The sequence below is a fragment of the Mustelus asterias genome, chromosome 12 (genome assembly GCF_964213995.1).
Source record: "Mustelus asterias chromosome 12, sMusAst1.hap1.1, whole genome shotgun sequence".
NCBI classification, from domain to species: Eukaryota; Metazoa; Chordata; class Chondrichthyes; order Carcharhiniformes; family Triakidae; genus Mustelus; species Mustelus asterias.
In genome coordinates, this window is record NC_135812.1 from 7,599,160 (window position 1) to 7,623,393 (window position 24,234).

At 48.4% G+C, this 24,234-nt stretch overlaps 2 protein-coding genes across 2 annotated transcripts in view; both read right to left on the reverse strand.

The window, feature by feature from the left end:
- Positions 1–3,412: 3,412 nt before the first annotated feature.
- On the reverse strand, positions 3,413–8,278 carry ovca2 (OVCA2 serine hydrolase domain containing). The gene is made up of 2 exons (XM_078224665.1): positions 8,036–8,278; positions 3,413–4,547 (listed from the first exon to the last, which is right to left on the reverse strand). The coding sequence occupies exons 1-2, from the start codon at positions 8,217–8,219 to the stop codon at positions 4,045–4,047; spliced, it is 687 nt and encodes a 228-aa protein (XP_078080791.1). The 5' UTR covers positions 8,220–8,278; the 3' UTR covers positions 3,413–4,044.
- Positions 8,279–10,861: 2,583 nt separating this feature from the next.
- dph1 (diphthamide biosynthesis 1) overlaps positions 10,862–24,234 on the reverse strand; it is a 682,474-nt gene continuing 669,101 nt past the window's right edge. The window contains exon 14 of the transcript XR_013499073.1: positions 10,862–11,416. The gene's annotated coding sequence lies outside the window, so the exon portion shown is untranslated. The remainder of the gene's footprint in view (positions 11,417–24,234) is intronic.

Here is a 24,234-nt window from a genome sequence, read left to right on the forward strand (position 1 = left end):
AATGTTGTCCAGGTCTTGCTGCATTTGAACATGGACTACTTCAGCATCTGACAAGTCACGAATGCTGAACATTCGAACATCCCCACTTCTGACCTTATGATGGAGGGAAGGTCATTGGTGAAGCAGCTGAAGATGATTGGGCCCAGGACACTACCTGAGGGACTCCTGCAGTGATGTCCTGGAGCTGAGATGATTGACCCCCAATCACCACAATCCTCTTCCATTGTGCCAGATATGACTCCAAACAACGGAGAGTTTTGCCTCTCTTTCCCCATTGATTCCAGTTTTGCCAAGGTGACTTGATGCCACAATCAGTCCAATGCTGCCTTAATGTCAAGGACTGTCCCTCTCTCCTCACCTCTGGAGTTCAACAGTTTCGTCCATGTTTGGACCAAGGCTGTAATGAGGTCAGGAGCTGAATGGCCCTGACGGAACGGTAGTGTCCTAGGCCCAATCATCTTCAGCTGCTTCACCAATGACCTTCCCTCCATCATAAGGTCAGAAGTGGGGATGTTCGAATGTTCAGCATCAGAGAGCAGCCTTATCTTTTGTACTGATGTACTGGGCTTCTCCAACATTGAGGATGGGGATATTTGTGGAGCTTTCTCCTCCAGTGGGTTGTTTAATTGTCCACCACCATTCACGGCTGGATGTGGCAGGACTGCAGAGCTTTGATCTGATCCGTTGGTTGTGGGGTCGCTTAGCTCTGTCTGTCATTTGCTGCTTCTGCTGTTTGGCAATGCAGGTGGTCCTGTTTGGTAGCTTCACCAGGTTGACACTTTAGAAATGTACTGTGCTGCTCCTACACTTTTCACTGAAACAGGGTTAATCCTCAGCCTGGTGGAAATAGAAAGGGATGGATGTGCTGGGCCATGAGGTGACAGATTGTGCTGGAGTACAATTCTGCTGCGGGTTGATGGCCCACAGCACCTCATGGATGCCTAGTCTCAAGCTGCTAGATCTGTTTGAAGTCTGTCCCATTTAGCACGGTGATAGTGCCACACAACACGATGGAGGGTGTCCTCAATGTGAAGATGGAACTTTGTCTCCACAGGTAGTCACTCCTACCGATAGATTCTGCCATGGACAGATGCATCTGCAGCAGGCAGGTTGGTGAGGATGAGGTCAAGTATGTTTTCCCTCTTGTTGGTTTCCTCATCACATGCCGCAGACCCAGTCTAGCAGCTATGTCCTTTAGGACTCAACCAGCTTGGTCTGTAGTGGTGCTACTGAGCCACTCTTAGTGATGGACACTGAACTCTCCCAACCAGAGTACATTCCACATTCTTGCCACCCTCAGTGCTTCCTCCAAGTGGTGTTCAACATGGAGTACGGATTCTGCAGCTGAGGGTGGATGGGATGTGATAATCAGCAGTCTTCCTTGCCCATGTTTGACCTGGTGCCGAGACTTCTTGGGGTCCAGAGTCTATTTTGAGGACTCCCAAGGCAGTTCCCTCCCGACTGTCTATCACTGTATCGCCACTTCTGCTGGGTCTGTCCTGCCGATGGGACTGGACATACCCAGGGATGGTGATGATGGTGTCTGAGACATTATCAGTAAGGTATGAATCCATGAGAATGAATACATCAGGCTGTTGCTTGACTTGTCCCTGGGACACCTCTCCCAATTTTGGCACCAGCCCCCAGATGTTAGTAAGGAGGACTTTGCAGGGTTGAGAGGGCTGGGCTTGCCATTGTCGTTTCCAGCAGCTAGGGAAATGCTGGGTGGTCTGTCCAAACAGGTTTGATCCTTTTTATAGACTTTGTAATGTTTTGATAGGAATGAGTGGCTTGTTCACTTGAGAGGGTGATAAAGAGTCAGTTACATTGTTGTGGGTCTAGAATCACAGCCTGGGCAAATGGTCAATCTTTCTCAATGCCTTTCCTCATCACATGCCGCAGACCCAGTCTAGCAGCTACGTCCTTTAGGACTCAACCAGCTTGGTCTGTAGTGGTGCTACTGAGCCACTCTTAGTGATGGACACTGAACTCTCCCAACCAGAGTACATTCCACATCCTTGCCACCCTCAGTGCTTCCTCCAAGTGGTGTTCAACATGGAGTACGGATTCTGCAGCTGAGGGTGGATGGGATGTGGTAATCAGCAGTAATCAGGGTCCAATCAGAATTTCACTGACTGGTTTATCAATCCTCTGCACTCTCAGGACAGAGGGTAAGAGGAGATTTGTTAGAGGTGTTTAAAATCATGAGGGGTTTTGATAGAGTAAATAAGGAGTTGTTGTTTCCAGTTGGTTAAGTGGTAACCAGAGAACACTGACATAAACTGATTGGTAAAGGGGCTACAGGCGACATTGTGCCACTACTGTGCCTTTAAGGAATGTATTTTAAGCATGTTCTCTGCAGTTATAAGTTAGATCATATAATAGGCTTTTTGTTTACTTTTAATCTGGGCCTAATGCAATGTCCTGGAGTTTTGGACCCTTTTGAATTGTTGGGGATAAGGATGATTGACAGGTCAGGTGGGACAGTTTTTTTTCTTACTTTCAGTTTTGGCTGTTAGCTGGTTAGGTGTTGGACTCTAGACCAAAAAGTAGTATTTGTGTGGCTCTCCCCGGTATTAGAAGTTCTGCTGGCTAGTTGGAAGCAATCTTTCTTGCCTTCCTGGAGTGAATGTTTTGCTGTTGGTGGTTTGCCAGCTAGAGGCCAGCAGTGGCTCTATCTCTACCTCAGAGGGATGCTGGGAGCTACAGGACAGAGAAGTCAGAGTTTCAATTCTCTATCCAAAGGACTAATTCACAGCAGGTGTTGCAGAGGAGGTGGTTCAGCTGCAGCTTCAGCAGAAGAACGGCTTTCCAACCTCCACACTCAGCTCTTCCTGCTGCCAACATTCTCCTGCTGAATGGGTGAATGGGGAGGGGGCCCGGCTGCTTGATGGCCAAGGGTGCCAGCCTCAGGGTTGCATTCAGCACCTCTGTCCCTCTTTCTGGGTGCACGGTCCTGCCAGACAACTGGGGGGCAGGTCGATGACATTGGACATCAAAATGGAGGGAGACCTCGGTGAACACCGAGCACCTTGGAAACTCGGTTGGGGGGGGATGATTTTAACTTTTGGCAGTGGTGGAAATGAATCAACCATCAACTTTAATGGAAATGAAACGGAGTCAGGGTGTGAGACAGCAGCTGATTCACACGATTCTGCTTTCCACTACCACCAGTGGTTAAAATCAGCCCCGTTACACATGTCTGGGCGTGTGGAGCACCAGGGGAATCTGCCCTCTTATTATACAGTACAACTGAGGCTACACTTCAAAACTACTTCATTGGCTGGAAAGCAGCTTGGGACGTCCGTCCAGTGGTGAATGTCGGGATCGACAGTGAAATGCTGGGCGTGCCAGAAACAAACACATCCCAGATAACCAAATAAGTGCAAGGCAGTTGTTTTTTTTTTGTAAAGATGCCATGGTTTATTTATACACGTGACACAAGTATCGTGTTCTCTCAGTGCGATCTGTGCCCACAGCAAAGGGGACAGTGGAGTCACTCACAGTTTGCCCTGGACTAGGGAAAGGGAGATTCAGCCAGTGCTTCCAGATCCGTGTCCAGTGACTCTTTGGGAAAGCCTATAAGTGTTGGGCAGGGACAGGATTAACCAATGATGAGTGGATGAGAGAGGGGGGATTTGGTCTGGTATACAAGGCATCTCCTGGCGATCCCAACAGGCAGTACTAAGTTGGATATGCTTCCCTGCCCACCACTTCCATCCCCAATGGAACAATTCTGGATTGTTTCTTTAATGTTAACACAAATCCATTCTATCCGGTCCAGATCTGGAATACACTGTCAGAGAGTGTGGTGGAGGTAGATTCATTCATGGCTTTCAAAACAGTATTGGATAATAATCTGGAGAGAAAACATTTACAGGGTCTACAAGGAAAGTGTGGGGGGAGTCGGACAAGCTGAGTTGATCTTGCAGAGAGCAAGCATGGTCATAATGGGCCAAATGGCCTCCTTTGCGTTATAACCATTCTCTCTCCAAGGAGTTCTAACAGAAACATTTTAATGGTACAACTTATTTGTGGCTCGAGTTATTTCTTCTGAAACCTTTCCAGGAACTCCAGGTAAACCGGCTTCTGAGGTGCAGAGACAGGAATAAAATGTCCTCCCGGGTGAGTGAGAATCACAGGGTCCACAAAGGACGCGGACAGCTCCTGGCTCATTTCTCCGGGAATGACCTGGTCAGTGTCACCAAATACATGCAGCGATGGAACAGCGATGGGCTCCTGATAGAAACGCTCGTGCAGCTTGCACTTGCTTTGAAAGCCCGCAACAAGGATAGCAAAATCGAACTGGAACCTGGGATCTCCCTGCTGCTTGAGAGCACAGATCATAGACACGAAAGCTGCTCCCTGGCTGAAGCCCAAGATACCATCGAACGGGCCCAATTCAACCATGGCTTTGGAGATGGTCTCCAACGATTCTTCCAATCCTTTGGAAGTCTCCACGTGGTCCAGGGCATTGAAACTGTTCTCATCTGGGTTCGAGAACCACCAGCCTCGGGCATCTTCCTCACTTCCTCCTGCCGGAGTCCCTGGATCAATGAAACATACCGGAATTATCTCATTCTCAGTGAGAATTGTTGGGCCAGAATTACAAAACCTGTGTGTTCTTGGGATGTGGGTGGGTGCTGCTGGAAAGGAAATTTGTACTGCCTAAAATTTTTTTTAAAATTTGTTTATGGGATGTGGGCGGCGCTGGCTGGGCCAGCATTTATTGCTCTTCCCTGAGGGTATTTAAGAGTCAATCACATTGCTGTGGCTCTGGAGTCACATGTAGGCCAGACCAGGTAAGGACGGCAGATTTCCTTCCCTAAAGGACATTAGTGAACCAGATGGGTTTTTCCGACAATCGACAATGGTCATCGGTAGATTCTTAATTCCAGATATTTTTTTATTGAATTCAAATTTCACCATCTGCCGTGGCGGGATTCAAACCCGGGTCCCCAGAATATTACCCTGGTTCTCTGGATTACTTGTCCAGTGACAATACCACTACGCCACTGTCTGCCCACTATTGTCAGGAAAAATATACTGACCCGAGGGGGTTGGGTGGGGGAGCATCCAAACTCTGCCCGTGTCTTAACTTGTACTAAATCCCACTCCCCTATCACTCCTGCGCTCAGTGACCTACATAGGCTGCTGGTTATACAACAACTTGATTTTAAAATTCTCATCGTCTCGCCCCTCCCAATCTCTGTAATCCCCTCCAACCCCACAATCCTCTGAGATATCTGCTCTTCTCTAATTCTGGCTTCGAGAACCCCATTGTTTGATCGCTCCACCAATGGTGCCTCAGCTGCCTTGGTTCCCTCGTTATACCTCTCTGCCTCGCTTTCCTCCTTGTAGGAGGAATCAAAAGGCAGAGTATTATCTAAATGGAGAGACTGCAGGTGAGTGAAGTGCAGAGGGATCTCGGTGTTCTAGTGCATGAATTACAAAAAGCTAGCAAGCAGGTCCAACAAGTGGCTAAGAAAGCAAATGGCACTTTGGCCTTTATTGCAAAAAAGGCTGGAGTTTAAAACTAGGGAGGTTTTGTTGCAATTGTACAGGGTGTTTGAGGCCTCACATAGAACAGTACAGCACAGAACAGGCCCTTCGGCCCACGATGTTGTGCCGAGCTTTATCTGAAACCAAGATCAAGCTATCCCACTCCCTATCATCCTGGTGTGCTCCGTGTGCCTATCCAATAACCGCTTAAATGTTCCTAAAGTGTCTGACTCCACTATCACTGCAGGCAGTCCATTCCACACCCCAACCATTCTCTGCGTAAAGAACCTACCTCTGATATCCTTCCTGTATCTCCCACCACGAACCCTATAGTTATGCCCCCTTGTAATAGCTCCATCCACCCGAGGAAATAGTCTTTGAACGTTCACTCTATCTATCCCCTTCAACATTTTATAAACCTCTATTAAGTCTCCCCTCAGCCTCCTCCGCTCCAGAGAGAACAGCCCTAGCTCCCTCAACCTTTCCTCATTAGACCTACCCTCCAAACCAGGCAGCATCCTGGTAAATCTCCTCTGCACTCTTTCCAGCGCTTCCACATCCTTCTTATAGTGAGGTGACCAGAACTGCACACAATATTCCAAATGTGGTCTCACCAAGGTCCTGTACAGTTGCAGCATAACCCCACGGCTCTTAAACTCCAACCCCCTGTTAATAAAAGCTAACACACTATAGGCCTTCTTCACAGCTCTATCCACTTGAGTGGCAACCTTTAGAGATCTGTGGATATGAACCCCAAGATCTCTCTGTTCCTCCACAGTCTTCAGAACCCTACCTTTGACCCTGTAATCCACATTTAAATTAGTCCTACCAAAATGAATCACCTCACATTTATCAGGGTTAAACTCCATTTGCCATTTTTCAGCCCAGCTTTGCATCCTATCTATGTCTCTTTGCAGCCTACAACAGCCCTCCACCTCATCCACTACTCCACCAATCTTGGTGTCATCAGCAAATTTACTGATCCACCCTTCAGCCCCCTCCTCTAAGTCATTAATAAAAATCACAAAGAGCAGAGGACCAAGCACTGATCCCTGTGGCACTCCGCTAGCAACCTGCCTCCAATCTGAAAATTTTCCAACGACCACCACCCTCTGTCTTCGATCAGACAGCCAGTTACCTATCCAATCGGCCAAATTTCCCTCTATCCCACACCTCCTCACTTTCATCATAAGCCGACCATGGGGGACCTTATCAAACGCCTTACTAAAATCCATGTATATGACATCAACTGCCCTACCTTCATCAACACACTTCGTTACCTCCTCAAAAAATTCTATCAAATTTGTGAGGCACGACTTGCCTTTCACGAATCCGTGCTGACTATCCCGGATTAATCCGCATCTTTCTAAATGGTCGTAAATCCCATCTCTAAGGACCTTTTCCATCAATTTACCAACCACCGAAGTAAGACTAACCGGTCTATAATTACCAGGGTCATTTCTATTCGCTTTCTTAAACAGAGGAACAACATTCGCCATTCTCCAGTCCTCTGGCACCATCCCCGTGGACAGCGAGGACCCAAAGATCAAAGCCACCTGGAATACTGCGTACAGCTTTGGTCCCCTTACCTAAAAAAGGATATAATAACATTGGAGGCAGTCCAAAGGAGATTCACCAGGCGAATTCCTGGAATGAGAGGGTTGTTCTATCAAGAGAGACTAAATAGTCTGGGTCTGTATTCCTTGGGGTTTAGAAGAGTGAGGAGTGACCTTACTCAAACATATAAGATCCTGAGGGGGCTTGACAGGATAAAGGTGAGATGTTTGCACTAGTGGGAGACTCTCGAACAAGGGGACACAACTACAAGATAAAGGTCCAGTCATTTAAAACTGATGTGTGTAGAAATTTCTTCTTGCAGAGGGTGGTGAATCTCTGGACTTTGTCCCAAAGGGTGATGGAAGCTGGATCATTAGAAGTATTCAAAGTGGAGATGGATAAATACTTGACAGATCAACGAATAGAGGGTTACGGGGAAATGGCACAGAAAAGGAGTTGAAGCCTGCATAGATCAGCCATGATCTTATTGAATGGCGGGGCAGGATTGAAGGACCTGGTGGCCGATTCCTACTTCTAATTCTTGCTTGAAGATGCTCTTTAAAACCCTCCTCTTTGACCAAACCTTTATTCCTCTGTCTGAATTACAGAATCCCTGCAGTGCAGAAAGAGGCCATTTGGCCCATTGAGTCTGCACCGACCACAATCCCACCCAGGCCCTATCCCCGTAACCCCATGTATTTACCCTGCTAACCCCCCCCCCCCCCCCAACCTCACTAAGGGGCAATTCAGCACGGCCAATCCCACCTCTCCTCCTGTGACTCAGTTTCAGACTGGGTTTGGTTGCACTCCTGTGGTAAAGGCGCTATACAAATGCAGGTGGTTGTTGAGCTCCCTCTCCAGCTGCCCCTGAGGATAACCAGAGTGAACCACTGGCCCTGTGAGGCCCCGGAGGGTTGCGGGCCTCTCCGGGCGGGGCGGGGCTGGGCCTTCCCCCCACCCCGGGCTGCAGACTCACCGGCCCCGGCGGGAGGCTGAGGCGGGGCCCCCGGGGGAGGGGGCACCCTGAGCGGCGACGACACGAACCGCAGCTCGGCGTGTTTCCGCAGCGCTTTCCGCAGGGCGCCGCTCCGCTCCCGGAAAATCCTCTCGTTCTGCCGGTAACCGTGAACGCAGAGAAGCCTCAGCGCCGGCGGAGCCATTACACCGACGGCAACTCTCACCGGCGCTGTGCCGCCCGCCAAAGCGGTCCGGCTGGACAACCAGGAACCCGGTGCAGAGTTCCGCGGGGGAATGTGTCCCCCTGACACGAACACTCCCCCTCCCAGAGAACTGACAGTGTTGACACACTGATCCCAGCATCAGTCTGTGTTTCAGCTCCCTGCTGAACTAGGGCTGAAAGAGAAAACATTTCTATGGCATAACGAGAAATATGAAAACATCTGAATGTATTATACAATAAAACAGCAAGATCTTCAGTGGGTCAGTGTAATGGAATTCCTAAAGGAGGCCATTCAGCCCATTGAGCCTGCACCAACTCTCTTTAAACTTAAAGTTTAAAGCTTATTTATTAATGTCACAAGTAGGCTTGCAATGAAGTTACTGTGAAAATCCTTTGGTCATCACACTCCGGCGCCTGTTCCGGTACTCTGAAGGAGAATTTAGCATGGTCAATGCTCTCTCACAGTAAAGTATATTTTTTAGTCACAAGTAACACTGCAATAAAGTTACTGTGCAAATCCCCGAGTCGCCACACTCCAGCGCCTGTTTGGGTACACTGACAGAGAATTTAGCATAGCCAATGCACCTAACCAGCACGTCTTTGGACTGTGGGAGGAAACCGGAGCACCCGGAGGAAACCCACGCAGACATGGGGAGACTGTGCAGAGTCCACACAGGCAGTTGACCCAAGGTGGGAATCGAACCCAGGTCCCTGGCACTGTGAGGCAGCAGTGCTGCCTCTGTGCCACCCTGGGTATCTTATCCAGGCCCTTCCCCCCCCATCCTATCCCTGTAACCCCACACATTTACCATGGCTAATCCATGTAATCCTTGTAACCCTTGTATCCATGTAACCTTTGGACACATCCTGACACCTGTCTCTCAGCAATCGGTGCCTCACATTGCGGTGGGACTTTTGCTGACTTTCCCAAAGCCTCACCTGCACCTGTTGCATTGTGCCACTCATCCCATCCCACCCCCTCCCCCCCCCAACACTTTGTGCTCACAGTTATCAACCGATTTGCCAGAAGATTGCCAAGGGTGAACGGAATTTGCAGAATCTCTCTCAGGCCCTCAGCCTCTTATTCCGAGCAAACTATTTCCGAATTGTTGACAAGTCTTGATTTTTCCACCGAGTTCGGTCATCAGAAAAATCAATCATTCTTCTCATGAGCCACATAATGAAAGGCAGAGGTCCAAGGATTGATCCCTGTGGGACTCCATTAATCACAGCTCCCCACTCAAGTAATTCCCATTAATGGATACCTTCTGCTTCTTGTCGTCAGGCCAATTTTCAATTCAATTAGCAATTATACTCTTGATTCCGTAAGGGCTGCGTTTATTTTTCTCCCTGCTTCAGGTTTTGCGAGAGATTTAAGTGAGATACTTCCTGAAGGTCACGGCTAATCTTCCTCATTCACCCAAATGGTTACACCATCAGAAAATTGAAATTGTTCTGTGACGGAGGCTGAGTGGCACTTATTGTCTTCTCGGCTGCTTTGTTGCTTCAATTGTGAAGTTACTTTAAAATGAAATTGAGTCCTGGAGGCTCTCCCTCTCGCAGGTCATTTGAGGATGTTCTGGCTAACTCGAGCACCACTTACATTGGCCAAGTACGACACAGCTCATGTACCCACTGAACCCGCAGGGAAGTGGGAAGGTTGTTGCACAATACAGTAACATGATGATATACCTACGTAATAATATATAAATATAATGTTTATATTGCAAAATTATTTGTAATAATATAAAAATGGCCACTGGGCTTATCTTGATTGGTTGGTCTAACTTCACTGGAAGGTTGGTGGCAATCTCATTCCGCGGGTTTATCCAGGGGTTTCGCTGACTTCCATCAATGTTATAATGGCCAATCAGGAGAAATATTGAGGGAATTCCCGACAGGAATGCCCAGTGGGATTTCCTCTCTGTCGCACTCAACCTCCAGCGACAGCCTCTGCCTCCTTCCTCGCCCTCCGTCTCGCCCTCCATCTCTCGCCTCGGCCTCTGACTCCCCCCCCCTCACCCTCCACCTCCCGCCTCACTCTCCACCACTCGCCTCACCCTCTGACCCCCCCCTCACCCTCCACCTCCCGCCTCACTCTCCACCACTCGCCTCACCTTCCGTCTCCATCCTTGCCCTCCGCCTCCCTCCTCGCCCTCCACCTCCTGGGGACGGGGCCTAAACACGCCAACAAAGCCTGGCTGCACTGGGATCAGGGTGCCATGTTTAAAGGGTGCCCCGATCAGACCAAAAAGTAACCCCGCGCCCCCATACCACCACAGAGGTCTCAGAGGCCCCTGACACGGAGGCATTTTAGCATGGCCAATCAATCTAACCCGCACATCTTTGGACTGTGGGAGGAAACCGGAGCACCCGGAGGAAACCCACGCAGACACGGGGAGAATGTGCAAACTCCACACAGACAGTAACCTAAGGCTGGAATTGAACCCAGCAGTGCTAACCACTGTGCCACCGTGTAGCTCGGAACCAAGTTAGTTCCCGTGATGTACAGAGTTCCTGTCCAGGAACCAAAACTAGCCGAGTCAGTGTAGTGACAGTTTGTCCATCCTGTTCTCATCTCTGATACTTCAAGGACAGTAAGAAGTTTAACAACACCAGGTTAAAGTCCAACAGGTTTATTTGGTAGCACAAGCCACAAGTTTTCGGAGCGCTGCCCCTTCATCAGGTGAGTGGGAATTCAGTTCACAAACAGGGCATATAAAGACACAAACTCAATTTACAAAATAATGGTTGGAATGCGAGTCTTTACAGATAATCAAGTCTTAAAGGTACAGACAATGTGAGTGGAGAGAGGATTAAGCACAGGTTAAAGAGATGTGCACTGTCTCCAGCCAAGACAGTTAGTGAGATTTTGCAAGCCCAGGCAAGTCGTGGGGGTTACAGATAGTGTGACATGAACCCAAGACCCCGGTTGAAGCCGTCCTCATGTGTGCGGAACTTGGCTATCAGTTTCTGCTCAGCGACTCTGCGTTGTCGTGTGTCGTGAAGGCCGCCTTGGAGAACGCTTACCCGAAGATCAGAGGCTGAATGCCCGTGACTGCTGAAGTGTTCCCCAACTGGAAGAGAACACTCCTGCCTGGTGATTGTCGAGCGGTGTTCATTCATTGTAGCGTCTGCATGGTCTCCCCAATGTACCATGCCTCGGGACATCCTTTCCTGCAGCAAGGACAGACAGAGCTGCGTTTCGAACCCAAACGGAAATCAATCGCTGAATAAATTGACACGGTGCTTACATAAAACTGCAACTCAACTTTGTAGCCTTAAAGGGACACAACACCTGAGCAGTAACGCTAACTGTGTGTTAATGCAGCATAACACCAGTGTCCTCACTAAACAACACATCCTCTAACTTACACTTAGCCACACGATGGGACTTCAGTGAGTGTGTTGCTGTGGTGATATCTATATCACACACAGCTCAGGTTACATCCTGCCTTCTATCAGGCTCTTCCAGATCTCATTCTGATTTGTCAAAACCACACACTGGATTTTCTTGATTAGGCCCTGGATTCTTTCCCGCACTATTTCCATCCTAACCACTAACTAACAGTAAGTGTGAGGAGCCTGTGGCCTTTATCAAAATGCACATTTCCCATTCACTCACTCTTGATGCTTCTGCCTTTGTCACTCATCCACTAGGCCTGACGTCCTCCCCCTTCCCTGGTCCTGAACCCCTCCTCTCTCTAGTTTCTCTCCTCAGACCCTCTTTGAGGTCAACACATCCCTAAGTCACACCCCCTGCACTGTCAACCTCGTTCCCACCCAGCTTCCCCCTCTGCTAGCGCACCACGTTAACCGGTCACCTCTCCCCAGGTGCTGCCCCACTCGCTTTCGAAACAAATTCACTCATGTCCTTTAGGGAAGGAAATCTGCCGCCCTTACCCGGTCTGGCCTACGTGTGACTCCAGAGCCACAGCAATGTGGCTGACTCTCAACAACCCTCTGGAATGGCCGAGCGAGACACTCAGTTTAAGGGCAACTAGGGATGGGCAACAAATGCTGACCCGCCAGTGATGCCCATATCCCATGAATGAATAAAAAACATACTGTCATCCTTCTCTTCAAGGAACCCACCCCTAATCCCTCTGATCTGTTCCACCTCCAGCCTTCTCTCCCTCTCCACATTGCCTCAATGTTTCGCATGTATCTCTCCCGCAAATCTGTTTGATTCTCTCAGATTTCTGCCTCAGTGTCAACAAGATGCTCACCAACATTCAGCGTGACTTTAACCCAATGCTCTATCCCTCCTCATCTTCTGGACTCCTTTAACATGGCCGCCCACACCAGCCTCTCCCCCTCTGACCTCCAGCTCACCGTGATTATGGGGAAAGGGTGGCATGGTGGTAATGTCACTGGACTAGTAATCCAAAGGCCCAGGCTACAGCTTTGGGAGCCACAGGTTCAAATCCCACCGTGGCAGCTGGTGGAATTTAAATTCAATTGATGAAATGAACTGAAAGCCGGTCTCAGTAATGATGGTCACTGCTTGTCGGAAAAATCCATCTGGTTCACTCATGCCCTTTAGGGAAGGAAATCTGCTGTTCTTACCTGGTCTGGCCTACATGTGACTCCAGAGCCACAGCAACATGGCTGACTCTTAACCGCCCTCTGAAATGGCCGAGCGCGACACTCAGTTCAAGGGTAATTGATGGGCGATAAATGCTGGTCCAGCCAGCGACGCCCACATCCCCCCAAAGAATTAAAAAACCTGCCATCCTCTGTGAACCATCCAAAACGATACTGCTGTCCATTTGCTGTCTCAATCAGCCTCACTCTTATCCACAAAGTCCCCACCTCCCCCCACCTCAAAACCCAAGGTGACAATTGAAAAAGCTTCACGACCTCACCCCTCATTAATTCTGAAACAGTCCACAACACTTCCCCACCCCCACCACCTCCACTACCCACCCCCCCACTCACAGCACCCCCCCAACCTCCCCCCAACCAGTCCTCCACCATGCCAAAAACTCTGCTTCTGCTGTTCATCCTCTCTTTGTCCCACCATCGGTGACCATTCTTCCAGCTGTCTAGGCTCCACGCTCTGGAATCAGCCCCCCTAAATCCCTCTCCCCCTCCCCACCCCCACCTCCACCTTCCTCTCCATCTCCTATACAGTAGCGCAGTGGTTAGCACTGCTGGCTCACGGCGCCAGGGACCCGGGTCCAATTCTGGCCTTGAGTCACTGTCTGTGTGGAGTTTGCACATTCTCCCCGTGTCTGCGTGGGTTTCCTCTGAGTGCTGCAATTTCCTCCCACAGTCCAAAGATATGCAGGTTAGGTGGATTGGCCATGATAAATTGCCCCTTAGTGTCAGGGGGATTAGTGGGGTAAATACGTGGGGTCACGGGGATAGGGCCTGGGTGGGATTGTTGTCAGTGCAGGCTCGATGGGCTGAATGGCCTCCTTCTGCACTGTAGGGATTCTGTGAGGATTCCATTCCCTTTGACCATCCGATCATTCCTCCTCATTGCTTTCTTTGTCCGGGGGTCCTTCTTTCATCGTCACACCGCGGAAACAGTGTTTTACATGGGAACGGACGCTACAGAAATGTAGACTGTTACTCCTGATAAAATACTTGCAGATTTAACAGATTCTTTGGGAAGTCTGTGTGAACCTGGCTTGTTGTGACTGTTTGTTGGAATGTGTGAATGGCTGATGAGGATCCTTTAATTATCCTGTGGTGATAGCTTCACTTACAGAATTAGGCTGAGTGTTGGTGCTTAGCACCAGAAAAATATTGCTTTCATAGTTTAAAAATAAAAATGATGTAACTTCCAGCACCCCCGGGCCAAGTGTTGGTGACTATGGAGCTGATTTTAACTATCTTCATATCCCTCCTTAATCACATTCTCAATGCATTTATCTCCTTCAATATTGACTTGTCTCTGTAATGAATATTCTCTGGTTGCACCCCCTTCCCGAACTATCAGAGCTCCCAATTCAATATCCTCATTCCCTTCGCTAATTGATTTATTGATGATAAAGGTGTTTTTTTATATACTATTATATACACTATTAAATATATATATACTATATAAATGGAGAGAGATTGCAGAGCTCTGAGGTACAGAGGGATCTGGGTGTCCTGGTACATGAGTCACAAAGAGTTAATGTGCAAGTAACAGCAAGTGATCAGGAAGGTACATGAATTATTGGCTTTTGTCACAAGATGGATGGAGTGTAGGATCTTACAGTGCAGAAGAGGTCATTTGGCCCATCGAGTCTGCACTGACTCTTTGATACAGCATCTGACCCAAGCCCTATCCCTGTAACTCCATGTATTTACCCGGCTAAACTACAGAAAAATATTGCTTTCATAGTTTAAAAATAAAAATGATGTAACTTCCAGCACCCCCGGGCCAAGTGTTGGTGACTATGGAGCTGATTTTAACTATCTTCATATCCCTCCTTAATCACATTCTCAATGCATTTATCTCCTTCAATATTGACCTGTCTCTTGGACACCATGGGGCAATTTTAATGTGGCCAATCCACATAACCTACACATTTTTGGACTGTGGGAGGAAACTGGAGCACCCAGGGGAACCCACACAGACACAGACAGTCACCCAAGGCCGGAATTGAACCTGGGTCCCTGGCACTGTGAGGCAGCGGTGCTAACCATTGTGCCGCCAGGCCGCCCCACATGTGGTGGTATGTACAGGCCCTTGGTGAGACCACATCTGGAATACCGTGTACAGTTTTGGTGGCCTTATTCGAAGAAAGGTATAATTGTGTTGGAAGCAGCTCAGAGAAGGTTCACTCGATTCAATCCTGGGATGAGGAAAGGTGGAAGAGGTTGGGCCTGTACCCATTGGAGTTTAGAAGAATAAGGGGCGGCACGGTGGCACAGTGGTTAGCCCTGCTGCCTCACAGCGCCAGGGACCCAGGTTCGATTCCGGCCTCGAGTAACTGTCTGTGTGGAGTCTGCACATTCTCCCCGTGTCTGCGTGGGTTTCCTCCGGGTGCTCCCGTTTCCTCCCACAGTCCAAAGATAGAACCATAGAACCCCTACAGTGCAGAAAGAGGCCATTCGGCCCATCGAGTCTGCACCGACAACAATCCCACCCAGGCCCTATCCCCATATACTTACCTGCTAATCCCTCTCACCCTCATATTTACCCGCTTATCCCTCTAACCTATGCATCCCGGGACACTAAGGGGCAATTTAGCTTGGCCAATCAACCTAACCTGCACATCTTTGGACTGTGGGAAGAAACCGGAGCACCCGGAGGAAACCCACGCAGACACAGGGAGAATGTGCAAACTCCGCACAGACAGTGACCCGAGCCGGGAATCAAACCCAGGTCCCTGGAGCTGTGAAGCAGCAGTGCTAACACTGTGCTACTGTGCCGCCCACTGTGTGGGTTAGGTTGATTGGCCATGCTAAATTGACCGTAGTGTCAGGGGGATTGGCGAGGTAAATGTGTGGGGTTACGGGAATAGGGCCTGGATGGAATTATGGTCGGTGCAGATTTGATGGGCTGAATGGCCTCCTTCTGCACTATCGGGATTCTATGACCTTATTCAAACATATTAGATACTGAATGTGTTAGGAAGATACCGTGAAGATGTTTCCTCTTTTGGGAGAGACTAGAACCTTGGAACACAGTTTAAAAATAAAAGATCGACCTATTATGACTCCTTTTCCTCAGGGAGCAGTGAAGGCTGGGTCATTGAATTTATTTCAGGCAGAGTTTGGATAGACAAGAGGGCCAAGGGTTTTGGGGGGGGTGCAGGGAGTGAAATGGAGTAGGGTTCACACTCAGATTAGCCATGATTTTATTGAATGATGTAGCAGGCTTGGTGGGCTGAATGGCCTCCTGAATTCTATGTTCCTAAATAAAACCTGTCCTTGTTTTAACCTAACAGACCTCCCGTGGCCATGCTTATGGTACATTGTAGGTCACGACCTCTGTTCAATATACATTATAGATAGAAGCAGTAAGAGATGGGAGCGAGCCGCTGTGCCTATGAGAGATGCGCTCACACACACAGTGAGGTAAGTGTTAAAAGTGTTTTATTTAACCACTCAATGTGAAGCCAGATAGATTTTTTTTTTGTACAATGGACACATTTGAAATGTAACATGCTTTCAAGCAAGATTGTTTAATATTTAATAAGATAATAGATCATGAATTTCATCCACGCTCCCAGTACTCAGCCTTCCCCCCCACATTGAAAGCATTCGCTCAGGCTGGAGTGTGTTCCTATCATTGCTGCAGCAGGGAGAGGTTGGAATCTGTCAGCACCACAGCCCAGATAGAATCCCGACAGTGCGGAAGGAGGCCATTCAGCCCATCCAGCCCGCACCGACAACTATCCCACCCAGGCCCTATCCCCGTAACCCCATGTATCCACCCTGCTGGAAAATTGGGCGGAGAGGTGGCAGATGGAGTTTAATCCGGATAAATGCGAAGTGATGCATTTTGGAAGAAATAATGTAGGGAGGAGTTATACAATAAATGGCAGAGTCATCAGGAGTATAGAAACACAGAGGGACCTCGGTGTGCAAGTCCACAAATCCTTGAAGGTGGCAACACAGGTGGAGAAGGTAGTGAAGAAGGCATATGGTATGCTTGCCTTTATAGGACGGGGTATAGAGTATAAAAGCTGGAGTCTGATGATGCAGCTGTATAGAACGCTGGTTAGGCCACATTTGGAGTACTGCGTCCAGTTCTGGTCGCCGCACTACCAGAAGGACGTAGAGGCGTTAGAGAGAGTGCAGAGAAGGTTTACCAGGATGTTGCCTGGTATGGAGGGTCTTAGCTATGAGGAGAGATTGGGTAAACTGGGGTTGTTCTCCCTGGAAAGACGGAGAATGAGGGGAGATCTAATAGAGGTGTACAAGATTATGAAGGGGATAGATAGGGTGAACAGTGGGAAGCTTTTTCCCAGGTCGGAGGTGACGATCACGAGGGGTCACGGGCTCAAGGTGAGAGGGGCGAAGTATAACTCAGATATCAGAGGGACGTTTTTTACACAGAGGGTGGTGGGGGCCTGGAATGCGCTGCCAAGTAGGGTGGTGGAGGCAGGCACGCTGACATCGTTTAAGACTTACCTGGATAGTCAAATGAGCAGCCTGGGAATGGAGGGATACAAATGATTGGTCTAGTTGGACCAAGGAGCGGCACAGGCTTGGAGGGCCGAAGGGCCTGTTTCCTGTGCTTTACTGTTCTTTGTTCTTTGCTAAACCCCCTGACATAAGAACATAAGAACATAAGAAATAGGAGCAGGAGTAGGCCATCTAGCCCCTCGAGCCTGCCCTGCCATTCAATAAGATCATGGCTGATCTGATAGTGGTTTAGTTCCACTTACCCGCCCGCTCCCCATAACCCTTAATTCCCTTATTGATCAGAAATCTATCTACCTGTGACTTAAACATATTTAACGAGGTAGCCTCCACTGCTTCAATGGGCAGAGAATTCCAGAGATTCACTACCCTCTGAGAGAAGAAGTTCCCCCTCAACTCTGTCCTAAACTGACTCCCCCTTATTTTGAGGCTGTGTCCTCTAGTTCTTGTCTCCCTGACACTCAGGGAGAATTTAGCATGGCCCAATCAACCTAACCCGCACTTCTTTGGACTGTGGGAGGAAACCGGAGCACCCGGAGGAAACCCACGCAGACACAGGGAGCACGTGCAGACTCCGCACAGTCACCCGAGGCTGGAATTGAACCTGGGTCCCTGGCGCTGTGAGGCAGCAGCGCTAACCACTGTGCCACTGCCCCTTCTGATCACAGGGCAAAATATTTCCAATTCCAGTAGTGCTCCTCCTCCCCTTGATTGTCTTTGCCTTCTTATTGGGACAGCAGTTCCGCAATTGCCTCCTCCATCGCTGACCTCACCCCTGTTTCCCTGTGGACAATGGGCAGGATTCTCAGTTCTTGTCCAGCTGGGCCCAGGATCGAATTGCCAACTGCGGCGAAAGTTGTGGGTACAAATCCTGAGACTTGAATAGCAAATCCAGGGTGACACTCCGGTGCGGTATTGAGGGAATGCTGCATTGCCAGAGGTGCCAGGCTTCTGGATGAGATGTTGAATTGATGTCAAATGTCTGTCCACTCAAGTGGACGTAAAGATACCCTGATATTTTTTCAAGCAAGAGTCGTGTGGTCATCCCCAATGTCCTGGCCAACATTCATCCTTCACTAACATCATGACTCATCTGAATTTTGGGAGCTTGCTGTGCACATTGGAGCATTTGGAGTATTGTGAGCAGTTTTGGGCCCCATATCTAAGGAAGGAAGTGCTGGCCTTGGAAAGGGTCCAGAGGAGGTTCACAAGAATGATCCCTGGAATGAAGAGCTTGTCGTATGAGGAACGGTTGAGGACTCTGGGTCTGTACTTGTTAGAGTTTAGAAGGATGAGGGGGGATCTGATTGAAACTTACAGGATACTGCGAGGCCTGGATAGAGTGGACGTGGAGAGGATGTTTCCACCAATAGGAAGAACTAGAACCAGAGGGCACAACCTCAGGCTAAAGGGACGATCCTTTAAAACAGATTTGAGGAGGAATTTCTTCAGATTCAGTGGTGAATCTGTGGGACTCTTTGCCGCAGAAGGCTGTGGAAGCCAGGTCATTGAGTGTCTTTAAGACAGAGATAGATAGGTTCTTGATTAATAAGGGGATCAGGGGTTATGGGGAAAAGGCAGGAGAATGGGGATGAGAAAAAAATCAGCCATGATTGAATGGCGGAGCAGACTCGATGGGCTGAGTGGCCTAATTCTGCTACTATGTCTTATGGTCTTATGGTCTTACAGCTGCCAGGTTTCCTTCATTACAACGGGGACCATATGAGGGGTCTGCACAGAGTACAGAGGGAGAAACGGTGCCCATTGGCGGGAGGGTCAGGCACCAGAGGGCACAGGTTGAAGGCAAAAGGACCCAAAGTGACTTGAGAAAAAAACATTTTCACATTAACGAGGGGATAGGACCTAGAATGGACTGCCTGAGAGTGCAGTGGAGAAATATTCGACAGTGGCTCTCAAAAGGGAATTGAATAATTACCTGAAGAGTAAAAATAATTGCAGGGTAACGGAGGAAGGGGTGAGGCAGTGGGACTAGCTGAGTTGATCGCAGAGAGCTAGCATGAACACAATGGGCCCAATGGCCTCCTTCTCTGCTGTAACTATTCAATGATTGTTTTGTTCTTTTAATGAATCGGGAGAATGTTAAATAAGAGGCAGACTGGAATTATAATCTCTCCACTACTGTAAGAGTTTATTGAAAAGAGTAAATAATATGAAAGAAAAACAAGATAAATAAAAACAAGCAAATATTTCATTGGCTTTAATCTTGATCTACAAGTTCTAGGAGCAGAAGTAGGCCATTCGGCCCACTGAGTCTACTCCGTCATTCAATGGGATAATCCTCAACTCCACTTTCCCCGTAACTCCTTGATTCCCTTACTGATTAAAAATCTATTCCAGCTTTGAGACATTCCGAGTTTGTCAAAGTTGCCATAGAAACCCAGGCTCTTTCTTTTGTTTCTTCTTGGTGAATATTTATTGGGGGAGGGGAGGGGTATCTCCACCAAGGTGGCACAGTGGTTAGCCCCTGCCTCACAGCTCCAGGGACCCGGGTTCAATCCCGGCTTGGGTCACTGTCTGTGTGGAGTCTGCACGTTCTCCCCGTGTCTGCGTGGATTTCCTCCGGGTGCTCCGGTTTCTTCCCACACTCCAAAGATGTGCGGGTTAGGTGGATTGGCCATAATCCAAGGAAAACCACGCAGACACGGGGAGAACATGCAGACTTTGCACAGACAGTCACCCAAAGCCGGAATCGAACCCAGGTCCCTGGCGCTGTGAGGCAGCAGTGCCACCATGCCACCCATCCTCCACAGGGAGGATGGCTCATATTTCTTGGCTGGCAGGGGTAGGGTGGGCTGAATGGCCTCCTTCTGCACCCTAAGTGTGGGATTTTCCGGCCGTGCTCACCCCAAAACTGGAAAATCGTGCCCGAGGTCAGCGGACCTTCGCATGGTCCGCCCCCTTCCCGCTACGATTCCCGTGGCGAGTGGGATGGAAAAGTTCCCTGCTAAATCTTTCTAAATTTCTATCAATCCACCATCGAGCTTATTGAGATCCATTGCTGTCACACAGGCTGGGGAGTGGGCCCAAGGCTCTTCCTGACCCGGACTGGCTCACAGAGATGCTGGGAGCTACCCTTACTCACTGAGTTATAAAGGGAATTTGATCTCATTACTCCCGCGAACTCCATTTTAATCTGTGCAATCACGCCTGTGGAAGTCTCTCTATTAATTAGTGCCTATTTCCAGTGACTTGACTTTTAGGCACTTGCAAATTTAACCAGGTGAGGAATGCATTTTATCGCGGCTGGCATGGGGCCCTACTGGTAACCATGGGCAACAGGGGCACTACTTACCTCAATTCCTTCCCGAATTGTCTCATTTAAAATACATTTATAGTTACGATGCCAATGAGTCACAGGGAGAGAGATACTTATTCAAACACAGTGAGAGGAACTATTCCTGGGACAGCCTGGGGCCGTAAGAACATCAGAAAATTAATCAAAGTCCACATACCTGAATAAATTATGCAAATAAAAATTCAACTTGTCTTTTTACCCCCTACAGGCATAAATACAGGACACCATATGGGCCCTGGTGCGTACAATATTTATATGCATGTTCCTGACCATATAACAGATGTGTTAACAGCTGTTCGGGTCTGTGGTTGCATGGATTCCTTGTCGCTGTGGTGCTTCTCATGTGACATTTTACTTTTCACTAGGTGTAGATATCAGAGGGTCAGCTATCCCCGCCTGGGGACACTTGGATTTCAGAAAGCCTTGCATTTATGTAGAACCTTTCCCAGCCGGAGTGTGGTGACTTCTTGCAAGTTGTGCCCAGCACACCCTCGAATTCTATCTCTTACTCTTGGTCTATGCTTTTAAAACTCTAACTCTTTAAACTCTCTAACAATGCTCCACTTCAACCTCTACACCCTAGCTATGACTGTAACACTACATTCTGCACCCTCTCCTTTCCTTCTCTATGAACGGTATGCTTTGTATAGCGTGCAAGAAACAATACTTTTCACTGTATATTAATACATGTGACAATAATAACTCAAATCAAATCAAACCTCAGACCTCCCCAGAGCTCTCGATACTCAGGTTAGGGGAGACAGTGGTTGAAATAACTCCCACAAAGCTGGTGTCCCTTCACCAAATACAGATTCATTTACAATAGTTAGTGACACTCAGACAGGTACTTCCCAGTACAGAGTATACACCCTGAGTTCCAGCGACCCAGACACTCCACATTATGTACCTCTGCAGGGGTCCCGGACTGGACAGCATTAACTGCCTCAATCAAGGAGCTCATACTCTAACAGGTCAACCTTGTGGACCTTGTTAGAGTCATTACAGTGGTAACACCACACCACCAGAAGGATGTGGAAGCTTTGGAGAGAGTGCAAAGAAAGTTCACCAGGATGTTGCCTGGTCTCAAGGGTGTTGGCTATGAGGAGAGGTTGAATAAACTAGGATTGTTTTCACATGGAGGCGAAGGAGGAGACCTGATAGTGGTCTACAAAATTATGAGAGGCACAGACAGGGTGGATAGTCAGAGGCTTTCTCCCAGGATGGAAGTGTCAATTACAAGGGGGTACAGGTTCAAGGTGAGAGGGAAAGTTTAAGGGAGATGTGCGGGGGAAGTTTTTCACGCAGAGAGTGGTGGGTGCCTGGAACGCGCTGCCAGAGGAGGTGGTGGAAGCAGGCACATTAGCAACAATTAAGAGGCATCTGGACGGGTACATGAATAGGGAGGGAATAGAGGGATACGGACCGAGTAAGGGCAGAAGGTTCTTTTGAGTTTAGTTAGGGCATCATGATCGGCACGAGCTTGGAGGGCCGAAGGGTCTGTTCCTGTGCTGTACTTTTCTTTGTTCTTTTCTTTATCACTGGATTAGTAATCCTGAGACCCAGGCTAATACTCTGGGAACACAGGTTCAAACCCCACCACGACACCTGGTGCAATTTAAATTCGATTCTTTAAACAAAATTCAATGCTGGCAATGAAACTTATGATCGATTTTTGTTCATCAGGTTCACTAATGTCGTTTAAGGAAGGAAATCTGCTGTCCTTACCCGGTCTGGCCTACATGTGACTCCAGATCCCACAAAGAAGGTGGTTAACTCTCAGTTGCCCTCTGAAATGCATTTTGGTAGATCGAACCAGGGCAGGACAGTTAATGGTAGGGCGTTGGGGAGATCCAGGAGTGCAGGTTCATAGCTCCTTGAAAGTCGAGTCATAGGTGGACAGAGTGGCGAAGAAGGCTTTCGGCATGCTTGGTTTCATTGGTTAGAACATTGAATATAGGAGTTGGGACATTTTGTTGAAGTTGAACAAGACATTGGTAAGGCCATACTTGGAATACCGTGTACAGTTCTGGTCACCCTATTATAGAAAGGATATTATTAAACTAGAAAGAGTGCAGAAAAGATTTACTCGGATGCAACCGGGACTTGATAGTTTGAGTTATAAGGAAAGGCTGCCTAGACTGGGACTTTTTTCCCTGGTTTGTAGGAGACTTAGGGGTGATCTTATAGAGGTCTATAAAATAATGAGGGGCATAGATCAGCTAGATAGTCAACATCTTTTCCCAAAGGTAGGGGAGTCTAAAACTAGAGGGCATAGGTTTAAGGTGAGAGGGGAGAGATACAAAAGGTTCCAGGGGGCTATTTTTTCACACAAAGGGTGGTGAGTGTCTGGAACAAGCTGCCAGAGGCAGTAGTGGAGAACATGCCCCTGTCTACATCAATGAGGATGAAGTAGAAAGGGTCGAGAGCTTCAGGTTTTTAGGTGTCCAGATCACCAACAACGTGTCCTGGTTCTTCTCATGCTGACACCATAGTTAAGAAAGCCCACCAATGCCTCTACTTTCTCAGAAGACTAAGGAAATTTGGCATGTCAGCTATGATTCTCACCAACTTTTATAGATGCACCACAGAAAGCATTCTTTCTGGTTGTATCACAGCTTGGTATAGCTCCTGCTCTGCCCAAGACCGCAAGAAACTAGATAGGGTCGTGATGAAGCCCAATCTATCACGCAAACCAGCCTCCCATCCATTGACTCTGTCTACACTTCCCGCTGCCTCGGCAAAGCAGCCAGCATAATTAAGGACCCCACGCACCCCGGACATTCTCTCTTCCACCTTCTTCTGTCAGGAAAAAGATACAAAAGTCTGAGGTCATGTACCAACTGACTCAAGAACAGCTTCTTCCCTGCTGCCATCACTTTTGAATGGACCTACCTTGCATTAAGTTGATCTTTCTCTACACCCTAGCTATGACTGTAACACTACATTCTGCACTCTCACCTTTCCTTCTCTATGAACGGTATGTTTTGTCTGTATAGCGCACAAGAAACAATACTTTTCACTGTATGCTAATATATGTGACAATAATAAATCAAATCAAATCAAAGCAATATCTGGGATCTGTGAATAGTTAAAGACTGAAGACACTCCATCAAACAAAAAACAAGTCACAAAGGAAGCTTAAAACATTGAAACAAATTGTGATTAAGGGTTGATAAGGCAGCCTAGCCCCTGTGGTACCCACCAGACATGGAAAGCCTCGATTGGTGACGGTGGATTCCACTTGCTCCTTCTCTAGGGACAACTGACCGTGAATGTAGGCATGATAGAGGGGCAAACAGTTGGGTCGGACAACCCTCTTGGTCAGGGGGGCATTCTCCCTGGTGTCCCGGCTATTATCTCTTATCCAACATCACTGGAACCAATTTATCTGTCATGACCTCGTTGCTGTTTGTGGGATCTTGCTGTGTGCAAACTGGCAGCTCCGTCCTCCTGCATTCCAACAGTGGCAAGACTTCAAGGATGCACTTCGGGACCTTGTGAAAGGTGCTATGTAAATGCAAGTTAAGGTGGCAGGGTGGCACAGTTGTGAGCACTGCTGCCTCACAGCGCCAGGGACTCGGGTTCA